The sequence below is a fragment of the Limanda limanda genome, chromosome 7 (assembly GCF_963576545.1).
Source record: "Limanda limanda chromosome 7, fLimLim1.1, whole genome shotgun sequence".
NCBI classification, from domain to species: domain Eukaryota; kingdom Metazoa; phylum Chordata; class Actinopteri; order Pleuronectiformes; family Pleuronectidae; genus Limanda; species Limanda limanda.
This window is the reverse complement of record NC_083642.1, coordinates 12606070-12624503: the sequence shown is the minus strand read 5'-3', so window position 1 is coordinate 12624503 and position 18434 is coordinate 12606070. Positions and strand designations below refer to the sequence as shown.

Genomic DNA, 18434 nt, shown 5'->3' with positions numbered 1-18434 from the left:
TTTATAGCTAAAATAGCCGTATCAGCTGCATGCCATAAATTGCTGTTCTATCTGGGCTAGTGCAGTGTTTCCTAATGATAAGGATTACAGAGAGCCTTGCATGAGTTGCAGTTTAAACTGATCATACACGGCACAAAGCAAAAGGAGCTTGAAAAGCTTTTGAGCGTAAGGGAACGGAAAAATATCGGGAACCACTGGTCTAGCATCTGGCTGGAGTGAATGGACCAGCACTACTGACCCTTCAGAGCCTCTGGCGTCTCTCACCTCACCCCCGAACTCGACTGCTCGCTTGGGACTTAACTGTGAAAATGGCCTTTTACAGACCAGCCAGACAAAGGGGGGGTTCTATAAATGAGCACAACAATTGGTTAGCTGCGAAAAGCACTAACAAACTATCAAGGACTATACATGGAACTATGCTGCACAAGACGGCCCGTCTGAGGGCATGGCAGGAGCGCAGGTCTTGGGAATGACTTGGCTCTCTAAGAGTCGAGCGCTTGAACAAGGGAGGCCATGGATCCTCCATCCATCCACACCACTGGATTTGACTGCCAAAGTGAAGCTACAAAGGAGTTGCCATAAAATATGGTGAGTGACAGTGAGACAATGTGAAAATGAAAGCTACCCATTTCAGCTATGTACAAAACAAAAAACACATGCGTGTACAGAAATGTCACTCTGCGGAGGTCTTTTTTTTATATACAATGTAATCATGAACTACTATTAGGTGCAGGATGACTATGCTAATCCTCATAACCAAAAGGATAAACAAGCTGTAGATACATTAAGGTCTCTATACGATCATAGCTGTTTACTATCTTCAAATATTGCACAACTAATAAACATAGGTACAAGTAAAACATTGTGCTATGAGGATTGGTGAAAGTATCAATGCATATGATTTTTTTCTACCAAGTATGAACATATTACACTGTCTGTCTATTTGTTTTACGCTGGGCCAGACAATGCAAGGTCCGAGTTTCATCCCACTGTAAATTACAGAACAAATTCCTACCATAGAAGGACGATGGATACCATGGAATGCCCTCCGTCCGTCCACCCACTGGAACTCATAGATGCCATTATTTTGCCAGAAGCCACACTAGCAGCCGTAACAGCATCAGTAAGTCATTACTACTGATAAAAACACTCAGCATGACAGTAAATAGATATCTTAACATTCGATATGGCAGTTCTGTCAGTCTGTAGCAGTGTGAAATGTGTTCTTTGGTCATAAATGTATCCTACAAAGTATGAAATGAGTGGTGGCGGTTTGTCCGAGGACCAACTGATGTAGATTGAACAATAAATGATATTCAGAGGAAAACGTGTGCTGTTGTGTATGTGTTGATGTGTTGTGCAGGATACCATATACTGTTCCTAATGTAATGTGATCTTATCGCTAATTGCTATTTAACCCAGAGCTTTCCAACCCGGTGTCTAGGTCCTCTGCCAGCTCTGCACCCGCTCCTGAGTGCCATCTGCTGCCTCCTCTCACCTCTCTCTGACCTAAAATGTCAGACCTGCATAGTTTACCTTTCCTGTTAGACACCTTCTTGCTTTGTGCTTCATAGACAATCATCATATCCATATGATGATTTGTAATTTCAAACCAGAGCCCCGGTGTCATCTCGCTTCTTCTGCTGATAAGAATCATCTGTATACAAGACCCCTCTTAGCTTCAACTGTACATAGTTTTATTTTCTCTGTACATTTTTCAAAAGAATTTTTTTTTTTTTTGCTAGGCTCCATTGCACCAGATACAATACAAACATTACAAACAGTAGTTGAATTAGATTTAATTGATAATGAGAAAGTTGCATTCACAACTCAGTAAAACTTATGTGCGCAAAAGTTACATGCCAACCTATGGGGAAAAATTGGTGAAATGAAAACATGGACATACAACCACAGCAGCCAACCAATGTTAATGCACATTTACAGAAGACTAATGTCACATGTGACCGGTCAGATAGTTAGCGATAAAAAGTAAATATACACTAACAGGCATTAACATGAGAAACAAAACCTTTTCTATATGCCTATTAGCTGCAAAACACAATGACAAGCTTGTGATCTACGAGGACATCTAGTGGCAATAAGTGGTTCTACAGCAACTACCTTCAGGACACATTATCCAGAAAGTAACAGTATAGTACTTTTCTCTGTCAAGGCCCAACATCCTCCTGATGAAACCACATTTAAATTCACTAAATACAGATTTTTATTTAGGTCACACACTCATAAATATGAGGCCCCTTAACATACCAGATTTTTAGATATCATAATCCATGAATTATTCTCTGAGAACTCGATGAACACATACCACACCTTCCACCGGGTTTTGTGGAATCCTCTTCACAAACAAACAAACCAAACAACAAACAAGCAGGGGTGAAACAAACATGCCAGACACTAGAAATGTATTTTGAAATATGCTGTGGAAGTCATTTTTATATTCCCCTCTAACCATTATTGGCTATAACTGTAAAATCACATCTTGCCCTCATATGATACGATGCAATATACTTTTTTGTCACAGTAGGGAAATTTATCTCACTATATGCTCCCATCCATTTTTGAAGCCCTGCTACAGTAGCAATATGAGACGTCAGTGGTGGAGTAGTTCCCCCTAGTGGCAAAATATATTTATTGTTTGCAGTCTACAATTGTTGTATGAGTGAAGAATAAATAATGTGCGAAGAGCAATGGGGGTAAAAGTACTCTGATACTTGCTAAAGTTAAATACATCAGAATAAAAATACCCCATCTTTAGTAAATGTCCTGCCCTCAAACCCTTAATTTTAATAAATTAAACATGCACCAGTGACTGATATATATTTTATTTATGATTTAGACAGATTTACAGGCTCTTTCAAAGGGTCAGGAGATGTTAAATGGGACAGGACAGAAGAATATTCAAAGTTCATATGCACAGATCTGTATTATTCTCATGTATTTTATGTGTTATGATGTACTCTGTGTTTCGAAATCTAATGTTTGTTACTTTGTGATTTGGTGACTTGTAAATATAGGATTGCATGGGGCACATAACATACCCTTTTGTTTTTCATAGGGTTTATTTTGTCCTCCATCTTTCGACAATTTTTGGAACATGCTCAAATGCACACAAAACCTCACACACGTTTGGTCTGCGAATTTAAAAAAAATATATTTTTGGTGTCATCTGCGGTTGTATATTGAAAAATGTCTCTTTCGTGGGGCATTTCTTTATTTCATTGTCTTTGTTTACAGATGCATATGAATGTTGACGGGTGTGATCTTATTGTTTGATGGTCGATGTTGTCTAAATGCTGCTAACCTTGTCTTATCGAATGACATCACTGCAACCTCGGGGCTATTTACTCCAGACATAGCTGCTCCAGGACCAGAGAGGACATGATACAACTGCTTTCATAGGATTAGAATGTAAACTGAAAAAAAAACACAATTAATGAAAACATTTAAAAGGAACATTTATGCCAAACTGAACTGCTGGTTTGAAATGGTTTCAAGAGCAAAGAAAGAGTTAAATATGGTCTGTTAAAAGTTTTAACATAAAATATTTGTGCTCCAAAAATTCAAATCCATATTGAGTTTCAGGGTTTATCTTGTTGTGTAGATGTCTATGTGATCATGATTTGTGTTGTTTCATCCCATAAACACTCCATAGTGGAGCAGAGTTGGCCTCATACTGTTGTTTGACATTACACCAAATATAGACTATGGTCTGCATTGAGGTATTTATTAGTTTGTGACTCAGAGAAAGTGGTGGACACAACATTATTGACGTTAACTGCAGTATCTCTGAACAGGGAACTGTGTCTTTAACCATATTTCACATTTGTTCACTTCCATTCACTGAGCCTCATCTGAAACTGTCTGGAGCCACTTTAAAAACCTATGATCTACATTCATGGATATTTTATCTCAGCACCTCATACATTATATGTTGTATTATGTTAGACTTTATTTTGTTAAATATCTTAATTGAAGGGATATGATATAATACAGTTCTTTTTTTATTCTTTCAAAATAAAACCTTCACTCACACCCTAAACAATCCACACCCACACCAGTATCTGGTTCTGTTCAGCCAATGAGATTGCGGCCTGCTCTGTACTGATCCCGCCTCTCTACCTTTAAGCATGGCGCCTCCCTCTGCAGAGGAGAGAGTGTCACAGAGCATCTGCTCGTGCAGCAGCTTCACCTGCAGCTCTGTCTCCAGACAAACATCTGGATTTCAGACTGTGACCATGGAGACATGAGGCCTGGTGCTGGAGGTGAGTCCAGCACAGCCACAGCTTCTCACCTTACTTCCTCATCAATGATGTTCTCTGGGTTTCGTTTAGGGAGATGGTTTGCTAGTGGAGGAAAAGCTGAACTGAACAGAACTGAAACATTAATCAGAGATCCGGTTTAGTTTTGTGAAATAAGAGGTCTTACTTTGTCTCAAATTCCAGAATGATTTGAACAGATTTGTTTGTTGCTGTTTATACACGAAAAGTTGTTTTTTCTGGTTTGGCTGTTTCAAAAAAAAAATCCTTCATTGTTGCTCTTTCATTCAAACTTGCCAAAAGGAATCTTTTTTCTGTCTCTCACTATCCCCTGTGTTCACAGACAGGAACGTTTGTTAATTCAACATGAAAATTTGTGCTTAGTTGAAGTTGATAGAACTTTAAATTAAAGTCTCTACAACAGTTTCAATTTATGTGTTGATAAAAGAGCCACTGAATCACTCAGGGTCGAGTTTATTATATTGAAATAACATTTAATACAAATTGTCTTATGAGGCTGATTTAAAGTCTGTGAGGATTGAGGAACAACTGTTGTCAAGGCTTCAACGGCGAAAAAACAAAAATAAATAAAATGTTCCCATTAGCTCATCAACTTTTGTGATTATACTGCTTTAATTGCAATTTACATTATTTATAATAACTTGTTTACATTTTAAACAGGTGTATTTTAACAGCAGGAGGCTTGTTGTTTATTTTATGACTTGCATATTTGAGCTTGCATTTTTACCATGTTTCCACTAGAGGTCAGTATAACAGCATTAAGTAACATGGACATGACAAGAGCCCATCTACAGGTACATGGGAGAGTTATTACAAATACATTTGAAGTAGTATATCCTTTACATTAAGTTTGTTTTTAACAGAAAAGCAAGTTTTAGTTAATGTAATAGATGTATCAGATAGATGTGTAGTGCTCACCACAGAGGTCATAGCCACAGTTACTGACCTGCTGTGTAGTTGACTGTGGAAGGCAATTGTCGAAAGTTTCATTTTCTTTATTTGCCATTAAAAATTATCATCTTCAATTTCTTTTGAACTTATTGACCCTCACAAAAAAAGCAGTATAGATAATGGATGGATATAAAATTATCATTTGTTCCTCAAAGCGGAGGCAGTTGACTACTGGTTAGAGAAGAGGAATATTGGACTGGAATGTCACTGGTTTGAGGCCACGGGCTGGCAATGACACCTAGACCGGAGGATGAACCAGACAATGGATCCGCTCAAGTCCAACAGGAGTGACAGATCTCCCTATCCCACTGTCTAAGTGCCCCTGAGCAAGGCACCTTACTCCCCTCCAACATCTGCTCTCTGGGCGCTTTCCAATGTATAGCTGCCCACTGCTCTGTGTGGTCACTGCCCTTGTGTGCATTGTGTCCACTTACAGATGGGTTAAAGCAGAGGTAGAATTTCCCAATTGCATGCAGCATGATTGTGTTTGCATGATTGATGCGGTACGAATATAGGAAATCTTAAATAGTCCTGTTGATTGTGCTTCACATAGTTTCTGTGTATCTGGTTGTGCCTCTGTAGTCAGAAAGTGTTTCCTCATTGCATGCTCTAGATGTCACTGTTCACTTGTGTTTGCTTGACTTTTTGTTGGCTAACAAAAATATTAAATGAGCAACAAAATAGATAAATCAAAAGCTTTGAAATCCAGGGGGGAGGAAGATTCTTTGTGTTTGACCGCGACACTGGAGACTTTTATTTGAACAAACTTCCGTCAGTCATCTAGAGTTCCCCTCCTTCCCTGAGACACAAATGAAAGAGTCATGTTTAGAGTTTGTTGTTAATCTCTCCCTGTGCAGAACTACAGAGCGAGGATGCTCGCACTGCTTAAAGCTGGGGATTCGGACTTTGTGGCTGCAGCCTGTGTGGAGACAGATAGGCCGGCCTGTTTTATATGTAAAGCTGCCAACCAGAAAGCATAGGTCCGCAGGGTACCCCCCCGCATAACTCCTTTGTTGCATCCAAACTGTGGCGGGGTCCCACTGTCTAAGCTGCTTTGCATTCCGAGAGCACAAGAGATGGGAAGGACACTCAGGATGGTAGGTGGGTGAAGTTGGACCTTTAGGGGAATCCATGTTTACACTGTTTGCACACAGCTGGGGACTGGAGGCAGGGTCCTGTTTGGAAACAAGACGGGCAGAAGACAAAATGATTCTCCTTCTTGAGTTCCTCCATTTTTCTTTTTATATTTGTTTTCTTTAAGTAAATAGAGATAATCTCGCTCAGCCTTTCAGTGCCCGGAAGTCCTGTGCACTGTCAATCATTGATGTGGCCCGATGGGACACTTTAATGTGTCTCAGGACTGCGATTCGACTATTAATTGAACATCACAGTCGAGCCAATCCCAGCCTCCCAGTTCCTCGTCCTCTATCAGCACCGCTGCAGTGAATGGCCTCATTTTAGCCTCTCGGGTTTGTTATCATTGCAAATGAGTTGGTTATCAACAACACGGCCTAGAGACTATGGGGCTAAAACAAATAAACAGTGTTAGGAAGAGAGGATGTGGATGTGTCCTACAGAAGCTTAGTCGGTGTGTTTAAAGATGTGTTTAGTTGTTTTATGTGTGTTGTATTAGTTTTTTTTAGAGGAGGGAGTTCAGATTGTCTTCTCAGCCTCACTGTAATTTCCTGTAACAAGGGGCATGGCTCTGGTTCTTCAGACCGACAGTTTGATGGCCGATTTGAAAATATACCTTTTTTAATAAGGTGCAGTGAGGCAAGGCCAGCACGACGTGAGAAAAAGATAATAAAAGAGAAAACATATCTGAAATAACCTGAGGATGGGAGGAGGAAAAGAAAAAATAATGGGCAATAGAGGACTTGTAGCAGCAAGGTGTTTTTTCCTTTAATTGAAGAGGCTGCAGGGATGTAAAATGAAATGGGACGCTTTGGGCAAATCAGTTGTGTGAACGTGTTGTTGAATGTAGAACATATTAGAGCCATTTATAATCTGCTACGCAAAATAATGCAAATAACACAGACGTCCTCCTTGGCTTCCCATAATGAAGTCCCTGCTCCCATCAAGACTTTTCTTTCAGGCAATCAGACGGCTGCTTGAGACGTTTCACACTTTGTTTGTTTGAAGATGGAAAAGAAAATTGGTTTACAAGTTTACCACCAAATAACAAAAGTTTGACTATCCACACAATTTTTACAATAGATTTACTCATTCTTTATTATTATTGCTGTAGACCTCCCTAGACCCTCTTCTCTCATTTCTCACCCATCTCCTGTTTCTGTTCTCTCTCTCTCTTTCCGACTCTTCTATTTTTAGGTGGAGTGCCTTTAATTATGCATGTTGTCATAGTGCTTTTAGTATTACTGTCGTTTATGAAGATGGGTGGATCCCGCGCGCACACACAGCTCAGTCCCTGCTCTCTGTTTGTTTACCTGGTTTGCACTGCATCTCAGCGCAACCTCAGCATGAGGACACAGTGGAAAGTGTAAGATATGAAATTGTTTTGACGCTCGGTTGGCATCGAAATGCAGACATGGCGGAGTGGGGGGGAAACGGTATAGGTGTCAGACTGGGCAGAATAGAAAGTCTTTAATGTGATAGAATGTAGGACATGAATTCAGAGATGCCACATATCTATACATTTAATATCCGATGTAAGTGATTACCCATTAGTTATTGCACAAAATGGATATTGCACTTAAACATGATTTAAATATTTATGTCAATATATCATATTTATGAATAGACAGAATTTCTGATGGCCCAGGGAAATACACTTTTCTTGGGTCTATTCTCAATGTCCTGCATGATTATGATTACCTGCTTACATAAAAAACAAAACGACACGTGATATTCAGACACACACTCGCATGGCATCACTTTAACTTCCTGTCAGACCTGACGATCAACAACGGTCATAAACGTTACCGAATGTGCATCAGATTCCTAAAAGTACCAGGCTTCCGTTTATTCATAGCACGGCGTATTTCTACTGACAAGAAAAAAGCACAGGAGGGAAATTTGTGTGAAAATATGTGCAAAATAATTCCGTGTGGATATTGGTTTGAGCACCGTGCGATAGCCGAGAAGTCAGACCGCCTCTTGCATTTCCTCGCAAGCCGCAAAGTGCAGAGAGCCATGCTGATTCGTCACCAGCATGACACTCGCTGATTTCTAACAAGACACACTCTTAAACACCAGATTATATGGCCCAACAAATCTGCTCCTTCCTCTGCCTCGGTCATACTGTGCTCCGGTTGCTTTCAATTTCCTGGCCTGTCTTTCTTCAGCACCTTCTTTCCTCTCTCATTTTATTATTTAGCTTTTTTAAAAGGAGACGGCTTCCTTCCTTGTGTGTCTTCCAGTCTCTGTTCCTTTCTTCACCTGCATTCCCCCACATGTCCGTGTTCCTCCCTTTTCCCTGTTAATATACGTGATCCACCCTCTTTCTCTTCTCTTTCATCTCCTCTCTGACCATCTCTGCCCCTCCTTAACCAGGCACTCCATTGTTTTGATATATGACCTAAGTACGTGGTTAATTGAGGTTCTTGTAGCTGCCACACAAACAGTTTGGGGAGGGGGGGAGTATATCTTGTCTTTACAGTATATAAGAAGGTCATGGACAGTGTGATTTTTTATTTTTTTTGGCAAACTAAAGTACAGAGAACGCACATGTCCAGATTCCGAACTGAAGGTCAGGCCAGAATTTCTTGGTTTCGTGACAATTCCCGTGTGGTGGTTCAACAATACCAAAGGTCCCCTGTCCATCCCGGGACTTACACTCTTCCATCAGCTCCATTCTTTAATAAATGGCTCAATGTTCTGATTTGTATCTCTTACCAAAGGAAACGACTGGTGGTGTATAATCGCTTTTCAACGCTAGTCTGTTCTCTAATATGCATTTCATTCTGTAGATATGTTTGGATGGCAAATGAGTCTCTGGTGTCCTTTTTAGCCAGTCCTGAGCACTCATTGATTTTCACAGTGTATCTTCCTCTCTTGGTTTCCAACTCTTTCCTTTCTGTCTTTTGCTGAACAAGCCTTTTCTTTCTTTCACTATATTGACTGCTTGTCAGAAGACACCAGCTGCAGGACAGTGCAGGTCTGCATCTGCTCAGTTGCTCTCTGCTCTACAGGAGTTTGTCAAATATTTATTCTAACAAAAGCATGCAATCATGCAAGAAACATGCAGAAAATAGCATTGTGTTGTAAACTGTGCGATCTTTAATATTCTCTTTTTGGAATGCGTGCTATCACAGTTTTCCGGTTAGCATCCCTTTATAGCAACGCAGCTCGAAGAAGCAATGCTGGATAACCATGTCCCAAGTCATTTGGTTCCTGACCGAACAACACCCGTTCAGTGAAGTTAACCAAAGTGCAAACATAAAACACTAAAAACCCCCACTCTTAATAATTGATTGAAATGTCTGAATTATTCAGACACTGAATAAGGGACTTCAAATGTATAATTTGCTTCCTAGGACTTTGGGGCTCTAAGCAGCTGCTAACAGTTTAATCCATGCTTCAGGGCAGCTATGCAGATATTCTCAGGTGTAAAACTTGGAACACTTTGCCACAATACATAGTCTCTGGCACCATTTATCCAAGAAGGATTTCCTGAACTTTTATCAGTCAGGAAAAATAATTCAACTTCCAAACTAAAATGGATCAGGTCCTTAATTCGTAGATTTTGGATGTAAAAAATTAAATAATGAGCATTTCTCACTTTTTATGCCTCCGTGCTGGAGGAACACCTCCATGGAATCTTTTCAAATTGGGTACAAGATAATGTTCTCCTGGAATCAGACAGAAACTGATTAGAATTTGGAGATCAGCGGTCAAAGTCACTCCCTCGACAGAATCCTTACAAATTTGATCCATTTGCTTGCTCTCACAATTTGGTTGCCTCAAAAAAGACGTTATTATCATTTTGAATGAAAATTTAAAGACTGTCTTTAAGGCATTTCTTCAAATTTGGACCAGTTGTCATTTGGACTTGGATATGACTTCATATGAGTCTGGGGAAAAAACTGTATTCGACTGGAACTGCACTGGCTGGTGGAGGCATTCAACTGCAGGCGTTAATTTGAGTTCCTGCTGTGTTAAAATGGCAACCGAACATCCACAGTAATTTTCTGAAGAAGTGAAGCCAGTCTGGGAAATCAGTCGACCTTTCACCAGCACCGGAGGAATCTCTATAAGAATCCCGGCAATCTCGTTGCACAAGCTTTTTAATCATCTATATTCAACCCAGTGTACTGCGTGTTGAAAGCCACTCATGAAGAGGATTTCTCCCAAACGCCTCCGTTCACCTTCCATTTGCTGTAACCTTCCTTTTCACATAACCTACCCGTACAGGCACAGACAGCCTTTGCCAACATCAAATGTTTCTTTCAAGGACACTTTTTCCGTGTTGGAGGAAAAAGCCCGATAATCGTTGATGTTGCATGTCCTGATTTCACAGGAACCACACCAGGAGGAAGCTCACCTCTCTGAGACCAAGGCTGCCACCGCCCCCTGCTGTTCATCATGGCAAGCGTGGCGCGCTTTGTCCTTGTTTTCTGGGCCAATGAATCATGCATGCAGCGGATATTTTGATCCGTGACGGTGCATAACTACGGGCGACCACGTTCCTGTCTCATCCTATAGGGTCGTCTGTTTCTGTGCCACCGCTGACTGATCAGTCTTTGGCATCTCATTATTAATTGAATTAAGCGAGGTATTTCGAGAGCAAGGTATGTTCTGGGCCCTGTGACGGAGAATTATTTATGGGGTGCTTTGAAATTCACAGCCTCTGATGGGAACTGAGCCCATCACTGCCCATGAGAACATCGACGGACACAATCTGCTGCCACTCGGCCTTCCAGTGTAAAAACAAACAGCCTGGACAGTGAAGCTTCGGCTCTGCAGTAGCTCAAAAACGAAACAACCGATGATTTAATACATTAAAGAGCATGTGGATGGCTTGAACCCTGTAAGATGGAGCATTGGCAGATATCTGGTTTGATGAATTCCTAGGGCAGTTTTCATACCTTTCTCATGCAAGCTGTCATGCTGATGGTAAGACACCACATATATTTAATATGCTTTAGAATTACTAAGAAGTAGCAGGTTGCATGATTGTAAACAGTAATCAGAGGGGAAACATGCTGATATGGGGGCACTATTTAAAAAACAGTATACAGTGATGGTCACTGCAGTGGGCGGCTGTGGCTCAGAGCGGGTCATCCTCTAACCAGCAGTACGACGGTTCGATCCCAGTCTTCCCCATTCTGCATGCCAAAGTGTCCTTGGGCAAGATAGAGAACCCTAAATTTCCCATGTGCTGTTCTCATAGGAAAAAGTGCTGCTCATAGATGCACTGTGAATATGTGTGTTAATGGGTGAACGGTCCAAAACTTTGAGTGGTCAAGACTAGAAAAGCACTATATAAATACAGATCATTTACCAGTAAGTATCAGCATGTCTGGTCTAATCATACCAATACGCCTTCTCTCCTCCACTGGTCCTTCAGTCTGTTGTGGTATGCAGAGTTGACCTTGGTGCTAATGAGCTGCAAGAGAAACAGAATCGCTGGAGGCCCTGAGGTCAAACTACGGACGACAGGAAAGGAAGTGTGTTCCTATTCCCATGTAGTTTGTATAGATCAGCTGCTGGGTGCATGTGGAATACATCACCTTTTACACAAGGGTTGCTTTCAGGTAAATGCTCCTTACAAATGATAAATACACTTAGTTTATTGCTTCTCTGATTCAGCAAATTTGCAGACTGATGTGCTGGGTTACCATGGACTATTCAAAAGTTGTTTTGTGTAACTCCCCATTGGAGCCTACAGGTGGATCCTGGGGTGGTGGAGGGTCTGCACGCAAAGGGAGTGATGGGAAATTTCCTCGGCTTAAATAGACCACCTAATAGTGTGGGTGTGTATTATAGATTATTGTGGAGAGTGATGTATGTCACATGATTGGAGCCGCGCAGCTTGAGTTGGCTGCCTGGACCAGCACGCTTTTACTCCATTGAAATAGGAACAAAGAACAACTTTTTATTAACTATATTCTTTTGTTAGCGCACTGGTGTGGTGTTACTTGTGCCGTCTGTAAAGCTTTAGATTGTTTACAGGAGAGGCACAGAGGGAAAGGGAAATGGAAATGCACCATAATAGGTGTCAGAATGTTTTGGTTTTTTTTTTGCTCCTCTGCAATGACAGGTCCAACCCACCAGCTTGGGGACACTGTGCTCTCCAAAATCAGGTTTGATTACAGCATTCAGGGCTGAGGCAATGGAGAGGGAGAGGAGGTCGTGGGCGTGCAAAGAGGATAAGAAGAGACTGGGTGATTGAAGTTTTTTTATTTTTCAGATGTGACCCATGACTAATTCTCAAACTAATTTACATGAAGTGTGTGTGTGTGTGTCTCCAGGTCTCTAGTATCTATACATGTATATTATTTCATGTATCTAAATCAACTTTGTTTGCATGCTAATATTCTCAGGTCTTGCTTGTCACATTAATAACCTCATCCCCAGTGTGGCTGCAGGTGCTGCATCGATTTCAAGGTTGAGTATACTGTATACAAAAAAAATCCCTTGCTAATCCAGACTTTAGCCCCCTACCTCGGCACCCCATCCATCCAGAAAGTCTCCTGGGACGTGTCTCTGCACAGCGGTGAATCCATCATAATGACTTTGGTGGTTGCCTCCTAGTTAGTTACTAGATCGGATATTATCTTTTATATCGATGAATAATATCACTGGTACATTGTTCTCTCTCCAGCCCAGATGTGTCTTTTTTGGACTCAGGAATAGAATCTTTTGTAAAAACAGACTGGGAGGGAGTAATGGGATGATGTGTGACGTCCCACGGGACATGAGTGGGATTATAAAGTGAAACAAGCCTTGGGAGTAAATAAGAGAGACGCTCAATAATCGTATTATCATCTGACTTTTGTTTATTTCTGAGCCGTTTCTGCAAAAACACTAATTTGCTTAAACTGAAATAATTAAATCTGCTATGTATAATTAGTATCTTTTAAAATAAATCTACACTTACATTAAAACCCAGCCTCAGAGCCCCGTCATCCTCAACATTGTTAAATAATTTTCATCTCAAGTAAACAAGATCAGGATCAATGGGTTGAGGCAACAGCAAAAGGATCAGGATGGAATGAAAGTAGCAAAAACAACTGTGCTTATTTTGTCCCATTTATGTTGGTTTTCACGCGTCCATTCCCTGCACTTACTGCAGCAGCTGTTATTTAAAATACTTTGTACTGTCAAGTGAAGTGGCCTTGCTTTGCTCAGTTTTTTTTATTCCTCTACAAAATATCACTTTGCACTCAGGTGGGCTCAGGGGAGATTTTAGCCTTGCGGATAAAACTCCACTTTCAGTCCAACTAACACAGCTGGTATCTTTATTTTGTTGTTTCTTTCTTTTTGTAGACTTCCAGGAATAAAGGTTAGCCATCTTCTTACTTCAGTGTAGCTGATGTTGAGTTGGACTTTGACTTTGAAATCCTTTCTCCATAACATATCCAGTATGAACCTGCTGAGATTGAAACAGAAAGAAGAGGACATGGTCAGAAACAGGACGGTACATTTTATATAAGAAGGTATCCCATACATGCGTCTGTCAGTTCCTGCAGTGATCAATGCATCATGGTTCTTACTTTGCTTCCAGATCAATGCATGGCTATTTAAAACTTTAAAGAATAAGCACATGAGCTGTATGCGCCAATTGAAACATTGCAGAGCGTCTCCATCATGGGACAATAACACAATAACCTCAACCTTTTTAAGGGCTGTTCCAACAATTGAATTTGTGGGAATTGTCCGAGTCTGAAAGCTGAAGCACTAGAGGCCAAGATTCAGATTTTTTAAATGTCTAAAACCACTGGATCCTACATTTCCCATGATGCAACGGGATTCCATTATTTGTGAACCTATATAGTGTAAATAAAGATGGACACCAATCTTCCGCCCCAAAAATTATCCCAAAGCCTCGTGATCGCCCCCTGGCGGCTTGCTGCATTATAGGTCATAAACCTTGCTATGAATACAAAATTTAAAAAAAAGTAAAATGACATTTTCCAAGACATGATTTCTGTCACTGTAGGTAGTTCTTATCACAGTGTTGTTTGCTCAAGTGCAAGTTTGGTTTTAATAACTAATTTTGATGCTTTAAAAACGAAATGAAAAGTCATGATTGACAGCTGAGGCTGACTCGTGATTGGTCGAGCCCATGTATTGGCAGGACGTCTCTCGGCTCCATCCCCTGATCGGTACTGAGCAAACTCTTCCTACAAATGACAAATCGGCACAAGATGGCAGTGTTCATATCAAGGATATATTGGCTTCATTTCTGGAGAATGGGAAGAAGTGGAGACGTGGTTCATCTTTACAGTCTATGGTTAAAACCAGGTTTAAGTAGATTATAGTGCTTTGGGGTTTATTGCTAATGGTAATGTGAAAAATCTCTCTTTTGACTGGTTAAGGAGGCCTTTTACTTTCAACCATAAAATTTAACTATGCAGAAACTAACAGTTCTCACTTTGGTTTACAAGACGTATTTGATGAACTTTTACCGCCTGCTACTCTGCTTCTTTCACTGCGTTTTACTACCCATCCCCACGCAGTGTTCGCAACTACACTGCTCCATTGCAGGCTAACTTCATTACAGCCTCATCTTTGCTTTGGAAACCTGGGATCAGTTTTTTCGATCAAAATTCTGGCTTCTGTAAAGCATAAAATAAAAGACCGGCAGCTGTTATGTGGAGAACAAAAAATAAACAAATGTTTATGTTCTCACTATAAGCTGTTTTAATATCCAGTGACTGTACTGTTTGGATTTAGGTGAAAGGGATCTATTGACAGAAATGTATCATTTATATTTACATCTGAGTAGTCCTCTCTATGGAGGCCACCATGTTTTTTACAGCCGTCCAAATTGGGCAAACTAAACACCTTTTGAGTTTTTATGACAACTGAATGCTTCCACAGGTTCTCTTTCATGTTTGAAATGGTAGGGCGAGGTGAAGGGTATTCAGCTGCAACATGCAAGGTCACCACTAGATGTCACTAAATTCCACACAGTGAACCTTTAATATGCTAAATAATGTTGTGCTATGCTTTGTACATTTGGCGTAAAAACTCTTACAGGCAGGTCTCGACGATCTAGTTACTTTTTGGGGTTGACCCATATGCGTGTGTGGTGTATCCACACACACGTGCTGGACCCATATCCAGACCAGCTTCTTCCCGCTGATGTTTGACCCACATATGTCAAAAGTGAGTCGTCCAGTGTGAATAGGGTAATGGCCTGTGATCAACAGGGCGTCCCCTCTGCAGCAGAAGAGATAGGCTTTTCAGCCAGTGTTGATCTCCTTCCAGTGCTCTGCCAGGACCCCCCCAGCTCTATGTGAAACGTGATCCATCACATGGGGTCCGCTGCCTCGGGGTTCTCATCCCTTTCACCACCCATATGCCCACTCACTGCCAGCGCCACATCACTGCTGCAAAGTGCATTTAATTGACATGCTTTTATTTAGCACAGCTGACTTATCCACTGCTCCATGCTCCATCCACCCCCCCATACCTCTTTTACACTTTCTTCTCTCCCTCTGTCTTTAGTCAGCACTTTGGCAGTAATTCCTGCTCCAGTGAACTGGACACATACAGTGCATGACTTTATCCAACATGAAAGCTGAAGGCTATAGTTATTAAAGCCCTGTATTAGAGCCCATAAGGGGGGGGTGGTAGGCAGGTCAGAAGTATGGCGTAATTCAGCCACAATGGCAGCATCCTCAATAGGCTATCCTCGGATGCTGAGGGGTAGGGGTGGGGAGAATGTGTGTGCGTGTGTGTGCATGTGTGAGTGTGTGTGTGTGTGAGAGAGAGATAAAGAGACACACACACAAGAAGAGAGAGACGGGGGGAGAGAGAGAGAGAGAGAGAGAGATGAGAGAGTGAGAGAGAGAGAGAGAGATGAGAGAGAGGATGCTGGTCGCACCACTCAAGATGAGTAGGCGTGCTCGTGTGCGCTGCATCGTCTGATGATCTCCCCGGTTCCCCTGGACCTCCACTCTCTGCTCTCTGCTCTCTCTTCTCTCTCTGCTCTCTCTTCTCTCTCTCTGCTCTCACTCTCTGCTCTCTCTGCTCTATCTCTGCTCTCTCTGCTCTCTCTCTGCTCTCCCTGGCTGAGGTCGGTCGAGGAAGAAAGGCGACTGCGTGGACTTTCCCAGGCGGAGGAGTCGAGCCGGACTTTCCTCCGGGCAGCAGACCTGCGCTCAGCGGAGCCACGCCACGGCACTTTGGATAAACTCCCACAGCCGAGGACCGTGCGCCGTGTGTCCGAGGCGCATCGCGTCGTCCTGCACCAGGAGCAGAGGAACACATTGCCATGCACGATCTAGTCAGTCAGCATAGGTGACTTTTTCCAATTTCCCTCCTTCAGCTTTTATCTTTTTCGTTTTCTGGGGATTCTCTGGAGGGAGGAGAATAAAATCCACGGTGGCAGCTTAAGCCCCAAACTCGCAGTGTGCGCTCGGGGAGGGTATTTTTCTTTTGCCCAAGATGCAGGTGGATCGGAGCCGGGTGGTTTCCAGCGTGTGGTGCGCGTTTCTGCTTTTACTTTACTCAACTCTAAGCACCAGGGTCACGGAGGTGGGAGCCACCCACCAGAGCATCCCCCCGGCCGTGTGAGTACAGACGCTCTTTTACGCACAGTGCACGGCGCGCATCCAAGTTACAAATCAGAACTTGATACAACAAATGACTCCAGATGTGTGCTTCAGTATATAAAATATCAAATTAGCCAATTTAACAAAATAAAGCTCTTTTAAAAACCAGTCTTGAAGTCATCATGTCTGATTTCTCTCTGCTCTGTGCGTTTTGCAGGGTGAAGCTTTGGGCTTCAGCGTTTGGTGGAGAGTTGAAGTCCATCTCTGCAAAGTACTCCGGCTCCCAGCTGCTGCAGAAGGTGAGCTTCAGGTGTCGAGCTGAAAAGACCCCACAGCAACACTCACATAATCCTATTCAGAGGACTGAACCTGAGCATGGTGTTCTTATGGGCACTTTAACTCTTCATGCCAAAAATACTGTGGATAAGATGAAGACATAATACTTTTGAAAAGGAAGTGTTTAAGTACACATCGCCACACAAACACACACTTCACCAGGAATATAGTTCTTCTCCCAAACTGAAATGATGTGATCCTGTGGCTCACATTTTATTCAAAAGCTTAAACATGCCTTTTTGAGAGACTTTTAAAATCGCAGTGAGGATGTGACAGCGCAGCCTGTGAGAGAATCTGCAGCTGAGTAATCTTTGAGTTGAGAGAAATGTCACTTTTCATCTCTTAAACTATAGGACCTGTGCTTTTTAGCCACTTGAGAATCAGTAATGCATGCCGACTTCAGTTTTAAAAGCTTATTCAGAGCATGGGCTTTTTTTTTAAATGGGTGTCCACTTCTCAAGCACTCTGGCAGAAACACGCACACGCACACATATACTCTTCAGAACACATGTTTTTTTCTCTCTGCTATTTTTCATACCTCTCTGCAGCTTGTTCCCATTTCTCCTCCACTTTGCTTCGTGACATTAATGCAACATTTGAGTGTGATGGGATGCAAATTTCCCTAATGGAGGGTCAGTTCATGAAGCATGAGTTAAAACTGGTAAATGGAAAGCCGGTGGATAAAGGGCAAAGCTGAAGCTAACCTCTGAGTGGGCCTGCGAACACACAAACGCACACACACACACAAAAACACAGTGTGCAGTTCAGCTATGATGGATGCAGAGACTCATTGTGGTGTGTGGCAGCTGCAAGGTTCCATACAGGCCAAACCAGACAGAATGTGATGCTCCACCACAACCTAGATTCACAATACCTCTAAACAGGCGCACATATACAGAATCCAGTCTCCTCACACACACACACACACACACACACACACAAGCACAATTAATACATGCGCATGACCAAACACTGCATATTCACACGCACAGTTCAGAAAAGCCACACATAGCCCTATAGCATAGGATTGTATCAGCTGCTGATAAGGCAGCGGTGTTATCTCTTTGACAGGATAAAAACTGTTCCCCCTTCTCATCTTTTTTCTGCCTCTAAAAAGAAGATAACCCTCCCACAGAGTGACGACCTCTTTATGAAATGGAAA

General features: G+C 41.9%; 1 protein-coding gene across 2 annotated transcripts in view; it reads left to right on the top strand.

The window, feature by feature from the left end:
• The first annotated feature begins 13317 nt into the window (after nt 1-13317).
• Nucleotides 13318-18434, top strand: part of cacna2d3a (calcium channel, voltage-dependent, alpha 2/delta subunit 3a) — a 113248-nt gene continuing 108131 nt past the window's right edge. For both annotated transcript variants that reach the window (XM_061075215.1, XM_061075214.1), the window contains exons 1-2: nt 13318-16954; nt 17154-17235. In XM_061075215.1, the coding sequence (XP_060931198.1) occupies nt 16830-16954; nt 17154-17235 (207 nt within the window). In that variant the 5' untranslated portion in view covers nt 13318-16829. The remainder of the gene's footprint in view (nt 16955-17153; nt 17236-18434) is intronic.